Source organism: Lolium perenne, chromosome 7, assembly GCF_019359855.2.
Source record: "Lolium perenne isolate Kyuss_39 chromosome 7, Kyuss_2.0, whole genome shotgun sequence".
Classification (NCBI taxonomy): Eukaryota; Viridiplantae; Streptophyta; class Magnoliopsida; order Poales; family Poaceae; genus Lolium; species Lolium perenne.
In genome coordinates this window covers 244,178-264,450 of record NC_067250.2, presented here as the reverse complement: position 1 = coordinate 264,450, position 20,273 = coordinate 244,178, and the positions used below count along the sequence as shown (strand labels likewise).

At 42.1% G+C, this 20,273-nt stretch overlaps 2 protein-coding genes and 1 long non-coding RNA gene across 3 annotated transcripts; all 3 read right to left on the bottom strand.

Annotated features, from left to right (window-relative positions):
- Window positions 1-1,812: 1,812 nt before the first annotated feature.
- On the bottom strand, window positions 1,813-12,394 carry LOC127311714 (glycine--tRNA ligase, chloroplastic/mitochondrial 2). Its single transcript, XM_051342182.2, has 35 exons — window positions 11,947-12,394; window positions 11,798-11,865; window positions 11,594-11,675; window positions 11,414-11,477; window positions 11,261-11,316; window positions 11,001-11,078; window positions 10,807-10,881; window positions 10,484-10,554; window positions 10,142-10,258; window positions 9,947-10,048; window positions 9,303-9,423; window positions 9,081-9,179; window positions 8,885-8,971; window positions 8,416-8,517; window positions 8,154-8,217; window positions 7,562-7,617; window positions 6,910-6,981; window positions 6,374-6,456; window positions 6,176-6,224; window positions 5,398-5,460; window positions 5,048-5,137; window positions 4,870-4,956; window positions 4,660-4,734; window positions 4,519-4,577; window positions 4,219-4,312; window positions 3,927-4,145; window positions 3,732-3,826; window positions 3,528-3,618; window positions 3,359-3,463; window positions 3,238-3,276; window positions 2,999-3,088; window positions 2,720-2,821; window positions 2,492-2,573; window positions 2,306-2,391; window positions 1,813-2,207 (listed from the first exon to the last, which is right to left on the bottom strand). Exons 1-35 carry the CDS (start codon window positions 12,334-12,336, stop codon window positions 2,109-2,111), a joined length of 3,312 nt encoding a protein of 1,103 aa, XP_051198142.1. The 5' UTR covers window positions 12,337-12,394; the 3' UTR covers window positions 1,813-2,108.
- Window positions 12,395-14,597: 2,203 nt separating this feature from the next.
- On the bottom strand, window positions 14,598-15,779 carry LOC127316323 (uncharacterized). Its single transcript, XM_051346718.2, has 2 exons — window positions 15,233-15,779; window positions 14,598-15,076 (listed from the first exon to the last, which is right to left on the bottom strand). The coding sequence occupies exons 1-2, from the start codon at window positions 15,777-15,779 to the stop codon at window positions 14,598-14,600; spliced, it is 1,026 nt and encodes a 341-aa protein (XP_051202678.2).
- Window positions 15,780-17,565: 1,786 nt separating this feature from the next.
- LOC127311717 (uncharacterized) lies at window positions 17,566-20,128 on the bottom strand. The gene is made up of 3 exons (XR_007857813.1): window positions 19,909-20,128; window positions 18,404-18,465; window positions 17,566-18,267 (listed from the first exon to the last, which is right to left on the bottom strand). It is a non-coding gene; the product is annotated as an uncharacterized lncRNA (long non-coding RNA).
- Window positions 20,129-20,273: the final 145 nt, after the last annotated feature.

Genomic DNA, 20,273 nt, shown 5'->3' with positions numbered 1-20,273 from the left:
GGAGGATGGAGGCTGGGTCGTAGGTGCGGGCGTCAAGCCTGTAGGTCGCCATGTCTGTCCAGTCCTGGTGCGCGTGCTGGGGTGGAGACGCTCGATCCAGCAGCTGTCGTTGAGCAGATGCTCAGCAGTGGAGAGGTTCCAGGCCTGGGCAGGGATCCCATTCCCACGGAGCGCCAACTCAACCTTGTAGTCGAACGAGCCGAGGCCGGCGTGCGCAAGCTTGCACCATGGCCGGAGTGATAGCGTGAAGCCGTACCCCATCTTCATGCGGATCGATCGGACTTGGAGTGCAGCGCGCGTGGATCGTGTGGTGAGCTGGGTCACGCGTGCGCATGGATGGGGAGGACCGATTCTTCCTGGCTGCGGGGGAGGCCGGTGGTGATGATCGATTCCGGTGGAGATGACTTTTCACACCTATTTCACCTGGTCAGAACAACTTCCCAACGTCTTAAATTTTGAAACGGAGGGAGTATATCATAACCTGAAATTTTACGGGCGGGCGCGTGCTGGATGGACGTTCCGGGCACACGGCACTAGGCGATAGCTATTTACATCCACTTGTCAAAGGAATAATAGGCTAGCTGATATCAGGTACTCCCTCTGTTCCATTCTATAGTGCCTATTGTTTTTTGGCACGGAAATTAGCGCAAGGGTATTTTTTACACAAGACCCCTTGCTGTTCGATTTGAGATCAACGTAAAATTTGGTAAATTCATATCTTTCTAACTTACCATAACAATTTTTGGAGCTGAACGATTTGGGAGCTGAACGGGGAGGGGTAATTGAAAAAAAGCTAAGCTAAAACCTTATATTCTGAAACAAATGCCGAAAATCTATAGGCACTATATAAAGGAACGGAGGGAGTATTATTTTTCAAAAAATTGTAGCTTTTAAACCGTGCGGTGGAATTACAATTCATTTTCACTACTAAAATCCCCATGACGAGAGATTCAAAACTTGACCGCATTTTCATATGTTTTGACGAATTTTTGTTAGCAGGCAACTTTGATGCGTGACATAGCAATTTTGTCGTGCAGCAAAACAACTTTGGTATGCGACAAAGCAAATTTGGTGTGCAACGAACATGTATACTTTTTAGTACAGAAAGGCACAACTTTGGTGCCTGACAACAATTTTGGTGTCCATCGGAGCAATTTCAATGCGTGATGAAGCAACTAAAGTGCCCTGCAGAGCAATTTTGGTGCCCGGCGACACCGTTTTTGAACCCAACTTTGGCGCCCAACCGAGCAATTTGCGAAGCAATATTAGGAGTTGTTGCTGCTGCTGTTGTGAAGCCTACCATCGTTGTGAATCAAGTGTTTTCATTGCACACTAAAGTTACTTTGCCACACACCAAAATTGTTTTCCTGCTCAACAAGTTGCTCTGTCGCCCATTAAAATTGCTTGTTAAAATAATTCGTCGAAACATATAAAAATATGGTCTAGTTTTGAAGTTCTCGTCATTCAGATTCTAAAAGTGAAAATAGATTGTAATTTATCTCACCACACGGTTTAAAAGTTACAGTTTTTTAAAAACGACAAAGTGATATCTAGGCGCGTCCATATCATAATTCTTTAGCTCACAACATCACACCTCAAGTTTAGATGAGAGTTTATTTCTAGCCAGAGCTTAGGCAAGATTTTTTTCTGACCCCAAAGCTGTGAATACGGGTATGATGGATCACTTCTTCCAGCAGCGTTTAGCTCTTAGGGATGTGGGCGTCCTTTCTTTCTTTTTTTCTCAATCAATGCATTGACAAAAAAAAATTGCGTTATCTTGAGAGGAAACGCAAGAACCGTCTTACAATCTCATTGAATTCCCACTTCCCAGGCACTCACTTTCCAGATGAAATCACCAGTAACAAATGTAAACAAATTGCCTCACAACTAAGGAAAAAAAATAGCGCGCTATAACAAAATAGCGTCGGCCGAAAAATATGCTAATAGTGCGCTATAGCGCCGAAATGATGTAGCGTGGGCTGTCTAAAAACGCTATAGCGTGCTATTAGCGCCGAAATAGCGCGCTATTTTTTCCATGCCCACAACAGCTCAAAAATGGGACTTAAACATGCTCATGTCCATCACCTGCTTGCGTGCTCAAACGTTAATTAAAACCCTGGTAAAACCGAGAGGTCAGCTATCCCCTTGGTCAAACCTGCAATGTTCCTTAGCAGCGCCAGACGATTGTTGCGAATTTTCTCATCGTCCTGTCATCAGCAGATAATACCAGATTAATTAGACTGCCAAAATCGAGTCGCAAGGTTCTGCTGCATGTATCTTAAAACGGAAGGGAATCTCTGCTCACCGCCATGACGAAAACATTGTTGAAGAAATCTTCGAGGGGTTGTATCAGGAGGAGAGACGCGTCGGCAAAGGTTTTAACATCGACACCTGCAGAGTGGTGAATAGAGTACAGGCGAAGAGTATGAACTGCAGATCTCGAACTTGTTTATGTTTTGTCGCGTTGGGAAACGTGAGTAGACTTGTGTACCAGGATGGATTTTATCAGCAACCTCCAAGTAGGCGCTCCATAAGGCTTTCTCTTCGTCTTTCTCGAATACGCTTGCATCGACCTGCATGTTCCATCCACGTGTGAGGCAAGAAATGTTGCAGCAAACGGGCAGGTCGATGTTAGACAATAACAAGCTTAGTACATGATTCAAGGTGTAATCTGCTGACTTATTATGATGGTACATGTCTAAGTAAAAACAGCCAGTACCTCCCAAGCAGACTCAATTTGTTTTCCACGTATAATTCGAGCTGGCCTTGAGTACGCCTCGACGATTTTTGGAAAATCTTCAGTTCTTGAAAATGCTTCCATCTGTAAGTTTCCACACATCACCAAAAACCCATGATGCTTCAGTAAAATTTCAGCAAGGTACTGAGCGCATTCCAGATTATAAATATGCAACATATAAAGTTGAATATACTTCTTAATCCACAGAGCATTCAAAACAAATGGAGAATCTGAAGGTTTTAGAGCAAAATGGTTTCTTACTTCAGCTGCTGTTTGTGATGCTAGGTAAGGACAGTTTGCACGCTCCATAAGCACTGACCGCACTATTTCACAGTTAATTCCCTCATCAACCTGATAAAAATAAGGAAACAAGAAGTCAATTGAAAATGGCATGAATTTAACTCACATATATATGTTACATTGACCATGTTTTCATTAAATCACATATAGGTGCAATACTGAGCAATTATATTGTAATTACAGGTCAAAGATATACGTACCAAAAGTTGCTCCAGTCTCCGTGTTACAAATTGTAGTACCTAACAGTAATTTGATCAAGCTTGTCACAAATCATGTATTCATGAACATAATACAAAGTGATCATCTGAAATATATACTGACCTCATTTATAACATTATTGTCTATTCTTATAGGCTGCACCTCTGCCACTAAAGTCAAGGCCTTCGTGAGGTCAAACTTCTTCTTATTCTCAGCCAATATTTGGACCTAGATAAAATATATTATGAGATTATAAATATGTAATGATATTTGCAATCTGAACTTCCCTTACCAGTCCATAAGAGATTCTTCTCAACCCAAATGGATCATTCGAAGAACTTGGCTGACATCCTGCTCCAAACAGACCCACTAGACTATCCAATCTGTGAAGATTAAAAAAAAACATTAGCTGAATCAAGGTTCTCCAAATTTACCAACATTTTATGTTTTCTATCTGGAATCCGGCTAACAATGGCAATATATGTGCAGGAAGTACCTATCAGCAACCGCAAGGACTATTCCAGCATCCGTTTTTGGAAATACGTCACCAGAGAACCTTGGAAGTGTTATCTCAAATAGCGCTTCTGCAATCTTAAGACATGAAAGTTTACTCAGCCTAAGTTGAGAGCCCACTTAAACTCCCTATTAAGAGTTGACAACAAATGTATAAAATTTGAAAAGAATCAGCAACCTGTTCTGAAAGACCGTCCCTTAAAGCATAATGGCGTGCCATAATTCCAGCAAGTGAAGTAAATTCTGTAACAATGGAAGTGGCAAGATCTGACATAGCCAATGCAGCTGCATCTTTGATAACTGTGATCATCATCTCATTTATCCCGAGAACAAGGGTCAACTCTGCAACAACACCTTCAACACGCGCCATTTTGTCGAGCATTGTACCAAGTTTTTCCTATTCAACATGATGTAGATACAATAAGAATAAACATAACACAAGAATCTAAGGTAAGTTCATTGCAACTCACATGAAAGAGAATGCTCTTGAGCTGGCCTCGGAAGTCAGACAAATGCTTTTGTGTATCCATCTTATAAAAGAATTTGGCATCCTCATACCTTGCCCTGTATTTGTATGCCATTTTAGAATGTACAGTTGACTAATGTTCTCTTTCGAAATAAAACAGCAGGTGCAAGAAAAAAAACAATTCAAAAACAATGGTGGTAACTTCACTATGATACTGTTGGTTCAGGTCAAGATTCAGCTCCAAAATGATAATTTACACAATAATAATATGATTCAGAAAATCTTGATTGGTCCTCTGCATAACCTGAGTACAGCTTCATTGCCTTTACGGACCACTTCTTCACTAATAGAACCATTAGCAACCTAATAACAAACTCTATATTAGAACAAACACAGAAATCGCTACCCGGTTGTAAAGTACATATAGGTGCAGCAACCATCTCACAGTAATAAAATATGGAAGCAGATCGCCTGTAGACTTGGAGGTCACAGGGAAATACTTCTGGTGTTTCTGCATAACCTGCAGTTGTGGTTTTCATTAAAAAAATGTGCATATTATAAGAAGCTTCCTTTCAGTTAGTGAGTACTTTTATAAATTATGAAACATGTTACTGAATCATCAGAACCTGGCAACGCCATTAAAATCTGAGCATACCGTTATTAATACATCTTTTGGAAGTTCTAAAAAGGAATCATCATATCGACCAAGAATGGGAAGAGGTGCCTCCACAAGATTGACAACCTGCATTGTGGTTTAAAATATTTCAGGATAAGTTGCAATGTTAACCAACAACTTATTCAAAAAGGTAAACATGGAGGAAAAGAGCATCTACCTCCTGCAGCAAGCTATCAGGTGCAATGAAACCCCCATCAACTCCTTTAGCCAATATATTAGAGTCATCCAAGATTTTTGATTTGCGCTCCTACAATGAAGTGTTGTGTAAAGTGAGGCACAAACTAATTAACTCAAATCATTAGTAGGGAAATTCCATATTTATCTGTTTACTGTAGCCTGTAGGCTAAGCAAGTTTGCCCAAGACAGCAATATTCTCAAGTGAAACAAATTGTGCAAAAAATTATAAATTTCTGCTATGAAACCCTGAAAAGGACATTTATTCCGTAATCTACAAAAAATTGATATCTTGAATTGCATACGAAAAGCTTATATCTGCTTATCTCTAACCTGCATATCAATCACAATCCCAGCTTTTTCCACAGTGCGCAAATATGATTCTGCAGTTTCCACCTGACAATTGGAGAAAGCTTTGAATTACTTCACTAATAGTTATGAATTGCTTGAACTATGTAAATAAATAGTTCATATCAGCTCCATACTGAATGAACAAAATTCTGAGGAAGGACAAATCAACTACATATTTGGTCATAATGTTCTAACGACAATACTCATACCGTACTGGTCACTACTCACAACCTTAGACACAAATGACGTGGTGGAAGAATTATACATTAACTTGAAGCAGCACAAATTGGCAGCCATCACATCATGCAGAATTTCATCAGACATACATCAGGTGGTGCCAGGTAAAGCTGTATCATTGCTTTTAGAATGGGAAGAGATGAATTAAAGATTAGTTATTCTCCAGGCAGCAGCAATGGCATCACACACTGAAGATTGAAATTCCTCTACAGAAAATAGCATAGCACTTTTCCTCTACAAAATACTGCATTCCACCGTGTTCAGGACTAGTAAAATTCTGTCAAGAACATTAACCAATAATATTTTTCTCTAATTAGCACAGTGCGGGAGCTCTCAGCACTGGGTACGTCTTTTAACATAGTTTTTGTCTGCAACAAGAGCCAGAAAAGGGAAATGGAACTACAGTCTTTCAACATTGCTCTCTGCAATACAATGTGGATAACTGGATATGATACTTGTTCATGTCAAAATAAATTTTAGAACAGGAAAACAGAGTAAATACACATGATAGTCCAATGTGTACCTTAAAACTCGCCAATGAGGAGTTACGAAGTCCACATGACTGGTTCCCACTGTCCCATAGTGAATCATGTTGGTTATGAGCTTTTGTAAGAAAACAATAATGGAAGGTGTACGACTTCTCTTTAATTGACGCCAAAACATGTACATATCATCCCGCTACAAAAATACAAATTAAGTGTATCACACATTACAATATTACCTTGAGATGCCAGCAAAAGAAAATGGCACGACAAGATCTCCATGGAGTGCCATGATCCATCTTACAGGGCGACTAAACACAATCTGCAGGTGAAAATAATCCCAGGATGTTACAGAATAGAAACTTAAATAGTATGCGGATATGAATTAGACTTGTAAAATCTGATCTATAAAACACATTATTCAGCAAATGGAGAACTAACTGTTGCCCTAAAAATAACTTTGTTAAAATGTAAAGGTAGTCGCCTTTCCAAACCCCAGTGACAAATAGAATACCTAAAGCCAAGTTTACATCAAACTGCACCTGTATTAGAATATTAGAAAAATTAAGTGTTGTTCTATTTTTCTAGATTTTCTACCTACTGCGTGTGTGAAAAACTGTAGACACTAATGACCAGGTTTTTCGATAATTTGCAGAAACCAAACACGATAACCCACATAGCAAGAATAATAGAATTAGCAATGGCAATGATATTCAAGAAGCTGCATAGGAAATATTTTAATTCTGTCTATGAAAGGAAAATCTGGAGTGCGTACATTTGAGTTCCAGCGCATAGACTTCGGGAATGAAATACCAGATATAATAGTAGATAAATCTTCAGATAGGACCTGCAATTTACATGTTACAATTGTTGAAAGGGCCCGAGAAAATATAAGTACTGGAAGGACTGCAATATGGGTGTGCTAGGTGCTGGGTTCTGAGCGTGAGATTTAATTTATTGCCAGACAGTTATAGTTGCGCATCCAAGTATCCAACTAAATAATAATGTGTCAGCACAAGAAATGGCATTAAATTTACTGTGGAGCTTGGCTGATTGAACCAATGTAAGTGCTCAGCGTTGGAACACATAATTTGCTAATCTGGTGTCCTGGAGGATTTGCCAAGTTGCTAAACAAGTAGACATAATCTGTCTAAATTGATTTTTGGAGAAGAAATACAGAAAGGTACCACATGACAGCCTATCTGCTCCAGCAAATGTTTATCATTCTCATTCCCACCACCCAAAATATCAGAACTATAACCCCCAGAATTTTCAATAAACACCTTATTAGTTCTTGCAAATGTTGTTGGCGAAGGAAGTGTCAAGGAATCATATACTTTTATCAACAACAATAGGCCCTACTTACAGTATTTTGCCTGGTATAGTCAAATAATTATCTGTCAAGAATGTAAAGGATAAATAATAACCTCATCAGCATAACGTGCAGACTCTTTGACACGAGCATATATATATTCTGTTTTACCTGAAAAATAAGTAAGCTCAACAAACTTCAGACTTTTTCACGGAACAGGAATTACAAACAGTAGTCCAGCGCTGAGTCTCAATGTAGTCATACAGTGTATCAGAGTTTCATTTAAGTAATTACTTATTTGCGAAAAAGTAGTAAATCGGAGTTAACATGCTTCTTTTGAACGGAGTAGTTTATGCAGAATAAACAATTGAGCAATGAAAATGAAAACAACTCAACAAGGGACCTTACTGAAGTTCAGATCATCAATTCTAAGGTAGATTTGTTGCTACATGTGATTCTACATGTTGGTTTAAACAGAAAGCAGAAACGTAGGAGATGAATGCTCAAAACCACTCGCCAATAAGCTACACACAAGTGCTGATAAAACTTCAGAAAAAAAAAGGTACTCCCTCCAATCCATAATAAGTGTCGGCGATTTAGTACTAAGTTAGTACGACTTTTGTACTAAGTTCCCGACAACTATTATGGATCAGAGGGAGTAGAAGAGATCAACCAACTTTTTAAAGGAAAAAACACAAGTTGCATACCGTCGATTCTTCTATATAAGCAATCTACGTGAACATTATTCTTTCGACAAAAACCCTCAGCAGCCTGAAAAGGAACAGAGAAAAATATTTATGAAATCCCTCGCTCTGAAGTAGAACAGAGAAAAGGAGTTCCAAAAAAATGTCCCTTATCAGCCTAAATAAAATGAAAAATTATTCAAAACAGCACAGATAACCAGAGAACCCATAAATAAGCAGCAGAAGGATACCAGAGAAAAGTCCAGCTTCTCTTTGGATAGCTAACCTTACTCGGTTTTCCCTCTTGGTCAAATGCCTTAGACACTGGTGGACCACGTAACTCAACCTCTTCTTCCATTTGCTTCATACTAAGATTTTCAACAACAATCTGCAAATCAAAGTTGAACCACAAAACAAACATAGTGAGTAAAAGATATCTACCAAGATATCGCTTCTTTGAAAGATGGCTTCTTCTTAAAATGCAGATAATTTTTTTATTAATTTTTATACAACAAAAAATACATACATATTCCTAACTCTGTCTACTAAAAAAAAGGACAGATAACTGTACTGGCTGATTTAATGTTTCTCCATCATGCAATTTGCACTAATATCAGATTTCATCAAAGTTTTTTTTTTTTGTCTCAATCAAAACTGTGCCCCTGGGTCTAATGTGATGATATAAAACAATCCACTGAGAAAGCTGGTTGAGAAATTAGATGTAAGATGAAATTGAGTCAAGATGATAGTGATACCGCTAATCTCCGTGGCGTCCCATAAGAGTGCACCTTCCCATGGCTCAGTCTACGCTTTCCTAGTATTTGAACTAGAGATTTCTCAAGCTGGGAAAGATCAAAAGGGAAAGGAAGACACGTCATAACTTAGATTTTGAGCAAGTGTCATCATGTTGTTTCTATGAGGATGCAAAACCATGTTGAACTAGAGATTTACTTGTTCAGTTGCGTCTATCACATCATGGGGTGGCAACTCTTCTGTTCCTATTTCAAGAACAAACGCATGTGCCTCTGCCTGTGCCTGCCCCAGCACTTCCTAAATGAAGAAACCAAGAGGCCAACGTCAAGGGTCTGTTTCATGGATGTTGTGACAGGTATATTCACAACAGTATCTGTTTCAAAATTACAAGCTCAATACATAGCGATGTAAACAAAATACCTTTCTACTAAGATTTTCAGAGTTATGGGGATAGATAAGATTAGCCTCTTGGTAAGTGCCCAATGGATAACCAATGTCCTCTCGTGTTTTCAACCAAAGCTGAGAGCATTGGCGAGCAAGACTGCAAAAATAAGAGTCAGCAAGATTAGAATTTTGTTTCTGTTAAAATACAAAAGCTAAAAGAAGGCAACTTACTGGAGGAACATCAACCAAGAATAATGAGTGGTAAAACACGAACAAGAAAAATATAACATGAATGCAACTAACTCAAAACTTCAAAAGCCAACTTCTATGAGGTTAGGTAATAAGTAAATTTTGTTGTAGTGAGAAAAGTCTTCATAAACTTGCAGAAAAATGTGGACTGATAAACCTCAGACAGAGAGAGAGATGGTGCACTCTACATTTGTTACTAAAGTAGAGTTATATAAGTGAATAAAGACAAAATGACCACATCAATATCTCCTAATTATCGGGAAATGGTATGAAGAAAGAAATGTCAACTGTAAGTTGCAAATTCACATTGCTGGAAAAGAAGAAGAAACACGATGCTAGTTTACACTTCTGCCATATAGATGAACAGAAAATTTCCAGGATTCAATGATAAGTAAACACATAAAAAGAAACCAGCAAAAATAATTCCGCACCTCCGCATGCGACCAAAATATCTTGCGCGCTCAGTTACACCAACAAAGCCTCTAGAATCTAAAATATTAAAAGCATGAGAGGCCTTCAGAACCTGGTCATACCTAATCCATTCCAAATCAAAGACAAGCTTATCAATCTTAACAATTTCAAAAAGTATCCAAGAAAAAAGAAGAAGATATATCAGTCAAGCATACGCAGGAATTGGCAGCCCAATTGATAATAAAGAGCGAGCCTCTACTTCAAAATCGTCGAAGTGCTTTTGAATGTGATCAACATTTGCTTGCTCCAAATAATATGCACTCATCTCTTTCCTGCATCAGGAAACCAGATATGAGATTGTGAAATCCAAGCATAGCTCGTAATAGACTGGAGCGATGACACTTGCCAATTCATCTAATTCAACAAGGACAACAATGACATTTCACAGCATTTACAATCATGACAGATGAGAAAAATGAGGACTGGAATAGTGAAGCATAGCACGTAAAATGCTAAAGAGAAAGAGAAAGTACACATAGCTTCCAAAGAAAACATACTCATTCTCAAGGAATAGTTCTCCATACGTAATTCCTTCTGTGTATTGTATCTTTTTGAAATGATCTACTCCCTGTCAGAACATCTAAAACAAAGTAGGTCAGCTCTTTCAATGTGCATATGACCTAGCAGAGTAAGGCGGAAAGAACTTAAAAGAGAATTGTGATTGGTCTAATAGATCTTCTATAATGTAAAAGAAAATGGATTTCCACATGTGCGTATGCAGATAAAGGAGGCATGATCTAGAAAATAAATGGAACTGTGCTGAGCACTCTGCATGTACAACTTATATGGAAGAAAGACATACAGCCACTACTGGACTTACCTGAAGTGACATGAGGATACGTTCAAGTCCATATGTAATTTCGACAGAAACTGGCAGCAAGGGAAGACTTCCTGACTACAGTGATGAAATGTCAATAAGCTTTATAAGAATCCAAATTAGAATGTATTTGAGAAACTTCCAGCAACAATAAAGAAATGCACATGATTTGTACAAAATTGATTAGGTTTAATTACCTGCTGAAAATATGTGAATTGTGTGATTTCCATGCCATCCATCCAAACCTCCCAGCCCAATCCCCAAGCACCAAGAACCTGTCAATAACAGGGAAGAAACATCAATCAATAAAAATAACACACTGGAGACGTACTAGTTGGTTGCGGCAATGGCTGACTGCGCGGGGATATGGAGTATTATTTTTCATCATACAATTAGAAAATGTGTAGTGTAGATATAGAAGAATATGACTGGAAAAAAAGGGGGGGAAGAACTTCACTGGACTCTCCCAGTTGTCTTCGACAAAACGGATGTCATGTTCACAAACATTGATACCTGAGACAAAAACAGTTATTACCAAGCAATCTTCATTGGTTCGATAATGTGCTGGATAGAAGAACTAAGGCCATGTGAGATTCAGAAGCAGTAATACCTAATGCTGACAGGCTATGCAGAAAGAGATCCTGTGAATTCCCTGGATCCGGCTTCAAAATCACCTATAGGTCAGGCATGATAGGGAGAAATGCGACGCATAGCCAGCAATCAGTAGTGGTTTTAGAACGGACCGATCAAATGAACAGGATAGAAGCGTTTGGGGGGCAGGGCAGTGAACCTGGAACTGCGTGTGGCGTTGAAGCCTATTAGGATTGTCGCCGTAGCGGCTATCATCTGGCCTCACGCTAGGTTCCACATAACTTGAAGAGAGCATTAAGTGTTAATAACAAGTTAGAATCGGAGCAAAACATTCTTGCAGGTGTAGTAAGCATTTGTTCAGCAACGCTGTGCATTGCAATGCGTATGTAAGGTGTGGACTCACGCGACGTTCCATGGCTCCGGGCCGAGCACTCTGAGGAAGGTCAGAGGATTCATCGTCCCTGCTCCAACCTGCAAGAGTTGGAGCACAGAATCAGCCACTGATGTTGGTGAAGCAAATGACCGAAGAGTTGGTGGGTTAGTAGCACCTACCTCGGTGTTACTGCATTGCATGACGGCGCATCCGACGGAGGCCCAGTACTCCTGGAGGCGTTGGATGGCCTGCTGGAACGTCAGCGCGGAGGCGGAGGCGGCCGTGCCGTTGCCGGATGAAGAGGGGGAGGGGGAGAGAGCCGGGACCCCATCGGAATCGGACCGGGCCACCGCCGGAGCAGATAGGAGGCGGCGGCGGCGAGGGCGTCGGCCCGAGCGGCGGGTGGGGGCTGGAAGCGGAGAATGAGCGGTGAGGGCAGAGGGGATGATTAGTCGGATCGAGGGAGCTGCCGTGGCGGCGCCGGGGGAGAAGAGAGGGGCCATGCCGGTGCCGGTGCCGGTGCCGGTGCCGGTGCCGATGCCCGTGGCTATGGCTGTGGCCGCGGCCATGGTAAGAAGACGATGAAGAGGAGGAACCAAAGAGAGGATAAGGCAGGCCGATGGAATTGGAGCGGGAAATGGGATGAAATACTAACCGCCAAATGCATTATTTTAACCTATCTATAAAATATAAAAAGGGAAATGTTGCTACATACACCGTCCGGTTGTGTTTTGGTCGGTACCATTACAATTTTATGTCACATTTGTTAGGACACACCATCTGTCTAAAAAAGAAAATTTTACACTTTTGGCTGGAATGATCATGCTATGACTAGTTTTGAAGAAAAAGTGCAAAACTTTTCGTTTTTTATAGGTGGTGTGTTTTGGCAAATAACCATAAAATTGTAATGGTATCTAGTAAAGACATAAATGAACGGTGTGTTTTAGCAAACGACGTAAAATAACTGTCTCATGTACCAAATTTTCACAAAAAAAACGACCTAAAAGAACACCTACTCCATCAAACACAACATATTAACTATATGAAAGAAAATGTTATTGTTTCCTTCCGTCAAAGGAAAATGACTTCCCATATATGAATCTTATTCTCCGCCTCGTGGTGTTTCGGATCCCATCCGAGACTCCGAACAACATTCGAACTCCATTCCATATTTCATATCTACTTAAAACGACATCAAACCTTAAGTATGTCACCCTACGGTTCGAGAACTATGTGGACATGATCGAGACTCCTCTCCGATCAATAACTAATAGCGGGACCTGGAGATCCATAATAGCTCTCATATATTCAACGATAACTCAGTGATCGATTTGAACCATTTACATACGATACCGATACCCTTTGTCACGCGATACTTTACATGTCCGACGTTCGATCATCGGTATCTCCATACCTAGTTCAACCTCGTTATCGACAAGTACTCTTTACTCGTACCATGGTATGTCATCTCTTGTGACCTAGTCACATGCTTGCAAGCTAATCAGATGACATTCCACCAAGAGGGCCCAGAGTATATCTATCCGTCATCGGGATGGACAAATCTCACTCTTGATCCATATGCCTCAACTCACACTTTCCGAATACTTAATCTCATATTTATAACCATCTATTTACGCAATGGCGTTTGATGTAATCAAAGCATTTTTCCGGTGTAAGTGATTTATATGATCTCATGGTCGAAGGACTAGGTAATTATGTATCGAAAGTTTATAGCAAGTTGAACTTAATGACTTGATCTTATGCTATGCTTACTATGGGTGTGTCCATCACATCATTCACCTAATGATATGATCTTGTTATTAATAACATCCGATGTTCATGATCAGGAAACCATGATCATCTATTAATCAACAAGCTAGTTAAATGAGAGACTTACTAGGGACTCTGGTTGTTTACACAACACACACATGTATTAATGTTTCCTGTTAATACAATTATAGCATGGGGTGTAAATATTTATCATGAACACTAAGATATAACAATAACCAATTTATTATTGCCACTCCCGGACCGCTACTTGGGCATCGCAGGCAAGACACACCAGCGGCCTGGCCTGGCCTGCGCTCGGCGGTCGACCAACCCAAGGGCCAAGGCGACCTGCTAGTGAGGTAGTGACAAACCTGAGGGTGATCAGCTCGATGGGCATGCGGCTCTACGACGCGTACTTCCTTTGGTTTTGGGGGAAGCTGGTGGTGGTGATGCGTGCCGAATCAAACCGGGGAGGCTTTGTGCACCTGTGGACAGTTTGCCAAGGGGACGGGTCGTGCCGTGCGCGTGGTCGTGTGTAAGGTGTTAAGTGGGATCCCACCTAAGTCCCACTTACAGTTTCTAGTGTAATTTTTAACACAAAATTTTAATAAAAGGACAAAATACACTAAAAATAAAATCTCACAGAGATCCTATCTTAAGTTCTTAACACCGTAGTCATCTAGTCGCCTGCATGTACAGTGTTTCGAGTGATCTGCGTCCTTCACTTCACTTCTGATGACGGCTGCAGAAGTAAGTGTCCTTCACTTCACTTCTGAGGCTGGTGCCAATGCATAGCCTCACTCTCACCCGCCACGTCAGCTTTTTTCCTCACTCTCACCCCACGGTGCCAATGCACAGGCTATAGTGCCAGCTTTAGTTCTCTCTCCTCCACGTCAGCTTTTCTCTCTCTTCAACATCAGCATTTCTTTTTCACATTACAACAATATAAATAATGCAAGGAAATTATTTTATTGAACTAAAATTGTTACCGATTACATAATAAAAAAAATTACATAAAAATCTGAAAAGATTACATAAAAATCTGAAAAAATTACATAATCTAGGAATTAGCCCACACATGCTCCATCAAATCATGCTGGAGCTGTGTATACATCGGTGACTCCCTCATTTCGGTGTCCATCTGAATCCTGGCTGCTAGGCTTGGTGGTGCATGGTGGTGTATTGCAGGGCCGACATTTGAAGCAACTGTCTCATAGATGTTGTCCAAATTTTGTCCACGCTCATCGTCGATGATCATGTTGTGCAGAATGACACATGCACGCATGATCAATCCAAGAGTACGCCTCGAGTAGGAGCGTCCCGGAACTGCTAGAATGTTGAACCTAGCCTTCAACACTCCAAAGGCACACTCGACATCTTTGCGATGCGCTGATTGAGCAGAAGTGAACACTCGCTGCTTTTCATTTTGTGGAAGAGTAACACCTTTCATGAACACCGGCCAGGAGGGGTAGATGCCGTCGGCAAGGTAGTAACCATAGTGGTACTCGTGTACATTGAGGTCGTTGTTGGACCCGGCCACTCAAAAAAAGGCATACCAAATCCAACGATCATACGACGCAACGGCTTCTAAGATTATGGTAGGGTGTTTGATGTCTCCCCTTGTGAATTGGCCAGCATGAGCCACTGGGCAGTTCCTCCACTGCCAATGCATGCAATCGATGCTCCCTAACATGCCCGGAAAGCCACGCTCCTCGGCTTTCGCTAACAGCCGCTGAGTATCCTCCACAGTTGGGCGACGGTAAAACGTCTCCCCGTAACACTCAGTGATGCCTTCACAGAATCTATCTAGACAATCTGATGAAGTTTGTCTAGCTAACTTAAGCCACTCATCTATTGTATCTGCAGCGGCTCCATAAGCTAACAGACGCAAAGCCGCAGTACACTTTTGCAGGGGAGAGAAACCAGCACGGTTGAGAGCATCATTTCTTTGGGTGAAATACGGAGAGTATTCACCCAATCTAGCCACAATGGTCAGGAAGAGGGATCGTCTCATCCGATACCTTCGCCGAAAGTAGCTCGGAGGATAGTTGCAATCGTCGGCGAAGTAGTCCTCGAAGAGCCGATCGTGGGCACCCAGACGATCACGCCTGATGAACTCTCGGCGGCGCCGACATCTTGGCACCACCTCCTCGTTGAGCATCTCCTCCTCATACTCCTCCTGGAATGCAGCGATGAAATCACCCTCCACTCCGTCGCTCGAACTGCTGCTGGACGAAGACATGGCGTTGAGTGGAGTGGAAATGGAGAGTGGAGGTGTGGAATGACTGAAAACATATGGGGGTATTTATAGGGTTTTTTGAACCAGCAACGGCTAGCTGACGTGGACGAATCGCATCGCGCCACGTCAGCTAGCCGTTAGCCACTCCCGCCCCACTCTCGCCCGCTCTCGCCCGCCTCTCGCCCGCATAACGCCCGCCTCCCGCCCCACTCTCGCCCGCCACCCTCTCGCCCCACCCCGCCATCGCGCCGCCCCGCCTCTCGCCCCTCTCCCGCCTCGCTCTCGCCGCCAACGCGGCGGCGGCGGGCGGGAGCGGGCGATAGCGCCGGGCGCCCCCGCCGGCGCCCCTCCCTCTCGTCTCGCCCGCCTCCCGCCCCGCGCCGGGCGGTACCGCCCCGCCTATCGCCTGCAATGGCACCAGCCTGATGACGGCTGCAGAAGTAAGTTAGAGAACTGTTACACCGTGACTTACTGACTTGCTACTAGTGTCGTTGAGTAGTACATTACTACCTCTGTGTTAGGGATTATAAAGCTGGCACGTATATTTAGGTTGTATACTCAACGAACATAATACACGATAATATTATAAAATATATTTGATTAAAAAAATTCAAATTGTCTACTTTTTAATGATATAATTCATGTGCCGTAAAATTTATATTATGTTAATCAAATTGATGATCTAAATATCGACGCTGGCATTATAATCCCTAACGGAGATACTAAATCAGCAACAACTTATATGGAACAGAGAGAATACCATCTTATTACTGGCTAATGTATTAATAATAACTAGTAGAAGGCACGTGCTTTGCACGTGTGCGTTGCTATACATTTGTATGTCACTTTGCATACATTTAGATTCAGGATGGAAGGAAATATACATGGCTTGCTAATACACCTATATTTTGCATAGTTCCTCGGATATTTATCTCTTCAAGCAATACAGTCGCATCTTATGTACATTGTACTCTCTTCAACTGATTTATCAGCATTAGTGAAGAAATATCGGTGTTTGCAGTAAAATGACCAGGTATTAAATCAAGTTTGAAGCCCAATGGATCAATGTATGAAAATGATCTGCCCTCTGGTTTTCTCTCTCTTTGTTTTTGAGGGAGAGAGGCACTTCAATTATCATCAAAAGAGTTAGTTATGTCATGTATCACCAGCTCATTTAGAATTACAGGGACATGATTCAGCCAGGTTTCATTGATCCCCTAAAAAACCTAGCGCACTCGCCATCTTATATTAATTCCATTGTAATATTGTTGTCTTCAAAACCATTTAGTCCATTCTTCTAGTCAATCTCCCTGTATAAACTTTTACAACAGCTGTGTTGTGGTTGTTATATTCCAGATCAGAGGGACATGAGACAAGTTAATGACAAGTTCAGACCCATTTCACGGGTCGTCTTTTGCTCGGATGCTTTTGTTGTATGCTAAAACGGAAAGATGATGCATGTAAATTTGAATCCCAATGGCAGGAAAAAAAAAGGATGTGCCCAAGTGTATGCTATACTGAAAAATGAATGCTAACTGCTAATCCAATAGTATAGTACCACTACAAATTTGTTTGGTCTGCCTTCCTCAATGGCCAAACCCAGTTGAATAGCTCTCTTTGGGTACTCGTTGTGTTAACACAACACAAAAGGAATATTGACGTTGCTAAAACAGCTTTATGAAATCTGCTCGTGACCAAAGAGATTTAATCCACACAGAAATCCAAGTGAATCTGACATGAGAAACGTACAAAAAATTGTATGCATGTACTATATCCTCACTTCCCTAATAGTTGTATGCGATTCTAAGAGGTTAGACAAATTATTCTATTAAAAAGGGAACATATTTACACAAGACTTCTCTTATCTGATGACACATAGTTTTTGTTTACAAACAATGCACGATAGTCAGGTTTTTTATAGAAAGCTGGAACAGAAACACCATAACCAGCTACAATCACAATAAAAAGGACTAAAACATCAACCATAAGCAAAAGGTTGCAGGTTCTACTTCTAGATTACAAGAGAAAGGCCATGCACAGGCAGGGGCAATCCCACATTCAGACAAAGAACAGCCAGGCCGGACACAAAGTTTCTTGCTTTGGTTAGTCACGAAAATCATAGTGCAGTGCCATGGTATGTACATGAATTAAAACCAAAACATCCCGGTAGACAATATTTTTTGTGCTTTTTCCTGATGGGCCAATATCCTTATTTTTCTTTGCAAGTATTGGAGTTGTTTGTCTTTATATCACTCTATACAAAGCAACATAAAGTTGACCATGTGAGTACACCGGCTCGGGAAGATATACACCAACATTTGGGATTGTTTGACCTTGAGCTTTGTTGATTGTCATGGCAAAACTCAGCCGAACAGGAAATTGCCTTATTTCAAACCTGAAGGGAAGTACATCATCCTCCAAAGGATAGAGAGGAATTCGTGGAAGGAACACTCTATTGGCCACCAATAACTTTTGCATTAATAGCATTCTCCTGTGCGTAAACAATTAGAAGGATTAAAATTACGAAGCAAGATATTCAATCTGAGCATTTGCGGTGGCAGGCCATTATGTTCTACTAAGGGCATGTACAACGGGGCGCTTATGCCCAGGTGCTAGGAATAAATTACCGGTAGTTTCTTGCTGTTCCCGGCCATTTTTGAAGCATCGATGCACAATTAAGAGTCCGGCGCTGTGAATAACAATGCAAAATATGTTAGCTAGGCTGCCGGCGCTTGGCTGCGTGGAGTAACTGACTCATTTAGCGCTCGGGTAAGAGGCTAGCAGTGTACATGCCCTAATAAGAAAACGTCACAAGAAAAGCAATGCTATGTCAGCCTATCCCGGTATAATTAGGTGTAATTGGTATCTTCGCGATATCAATATATTCCCTTTGTCGAAAAAATGTCAGATGCTCATGGTTTGGTCTAAAACCGGCTAAACCAAGAGCCTAGCCCGTACTACGCCAGGTTTATCTCGGGTTCGCTGGTTCTCGGATTCAAACGTCGTGCGTAAAACTTTAGCTAGGTTGAGATGGGCTCAATCCTGACGAAACCATCCTACCCGTTCAAAATCAACCGCGATCGGCACAATCCTGTCGCACCGGCACTATGGCACAGCAGAGAACGATCTAGCGCCAGCGCCAAGCTGTGACGAAGACGGAAGAGTGTACTGCTGAGGGCGTGGTGGAGGCTGTCAGACATGACTTGCCTGCTCCTCGGTGACAGGCAGACGTTTATTCTCCTCGGCGGCTAGCAGCCATTTTTTTCTCGTCCAACGCCATTGTCTCGTGGCCATGTGCGCCGCCGGCGCATCATCCATGAACCACTAATCACATGCCATGCATGTCCTCCAGGTAGTCATGCCGAAGCATGCAGTGGCTCTTCTCGTTGCGGATGTCAAACGCACATAGCCGGATCAGCGCCACGAGCCCACGAGCCCACGAGCAACCCAGTGAGTGCCCAACGCAGGCCATGGCTTGCTCCGCTAGCGGACCTCGTATTAGATGCCAATGTTGGCGTCACCGACTGGCACGAGGGTCGATGGCCAGACCAGAATCAACTGTTCGCCGCCGGGTCAGACGCGGCAACGGCTGCAGTCTAGCAGGAGCCGGCCATCAGGATGGTGCGCTAAAAGATGGACGACGCGTCCCTTACAGCGATTTATGCATGTCTCCTCTTTTAGCATTCAACCCGTGCAAAAACCAGTTACCCTGTGCAACCAGTCCGCACCAGGCCGGCATATAATCTCCCGTCTAAACCAAATGAAACTGTGGCACGCGGCCTGGGTTGAAGAGCCAATGGAACACGTCTTAGATGGGGATTGCACATGCTTAATGCTATGGAGTCATTTTGCTTTCCGGTAGCATTGCCTTTTGGTCTACCAGCGGATAGTAGTTTGGACAATAAGACAAGCACCTTGCGTGCAAGAATAACCCGATTAATCCAAAAAGGACAACCAGACCAATCTACTACTCTTGGGTGCTAATATAGTGACAGTTGATCAACATTAACAAGAAGAATCACGTTTGCAGCAATCTCATGCAAAATAATTTCACAAAACTGACAAGCAACGGGAAAATATAGGGAACCAAGAGAAGGAACAACTTAATTATGAGACTGGAATCGGTAGGCACCAGGATATTTCGAACTTGATGCGAGCTTGCTTGCAAGACGATGGTGGCGGAGCTGCAACGTGGATGTGAGAGATCTGGACTCTGGAGATGGTGGTGCTGTGGAGTGGAGGCGGCGAGGGGATGGAGTGATGGACCGGTGGGAGTGGTGGACTGGTGGTGAGTGACGGGCTAGAGATTTTCTATGGCTATCAAAGGCTCAAAGCTGCCAGGCGATGCTTCACATTTTCGACTGATTCACATGCGAGATGGAATGGCGGGACTGGGCGGGGTAGCGAATCCGGACAAGAGCAGCCGTTGGATTGAGTGAAATCGACGGCTAATAGTGAAATTATTTTGCCAATGGCGGGTGGACAAGGGGAGAGGAA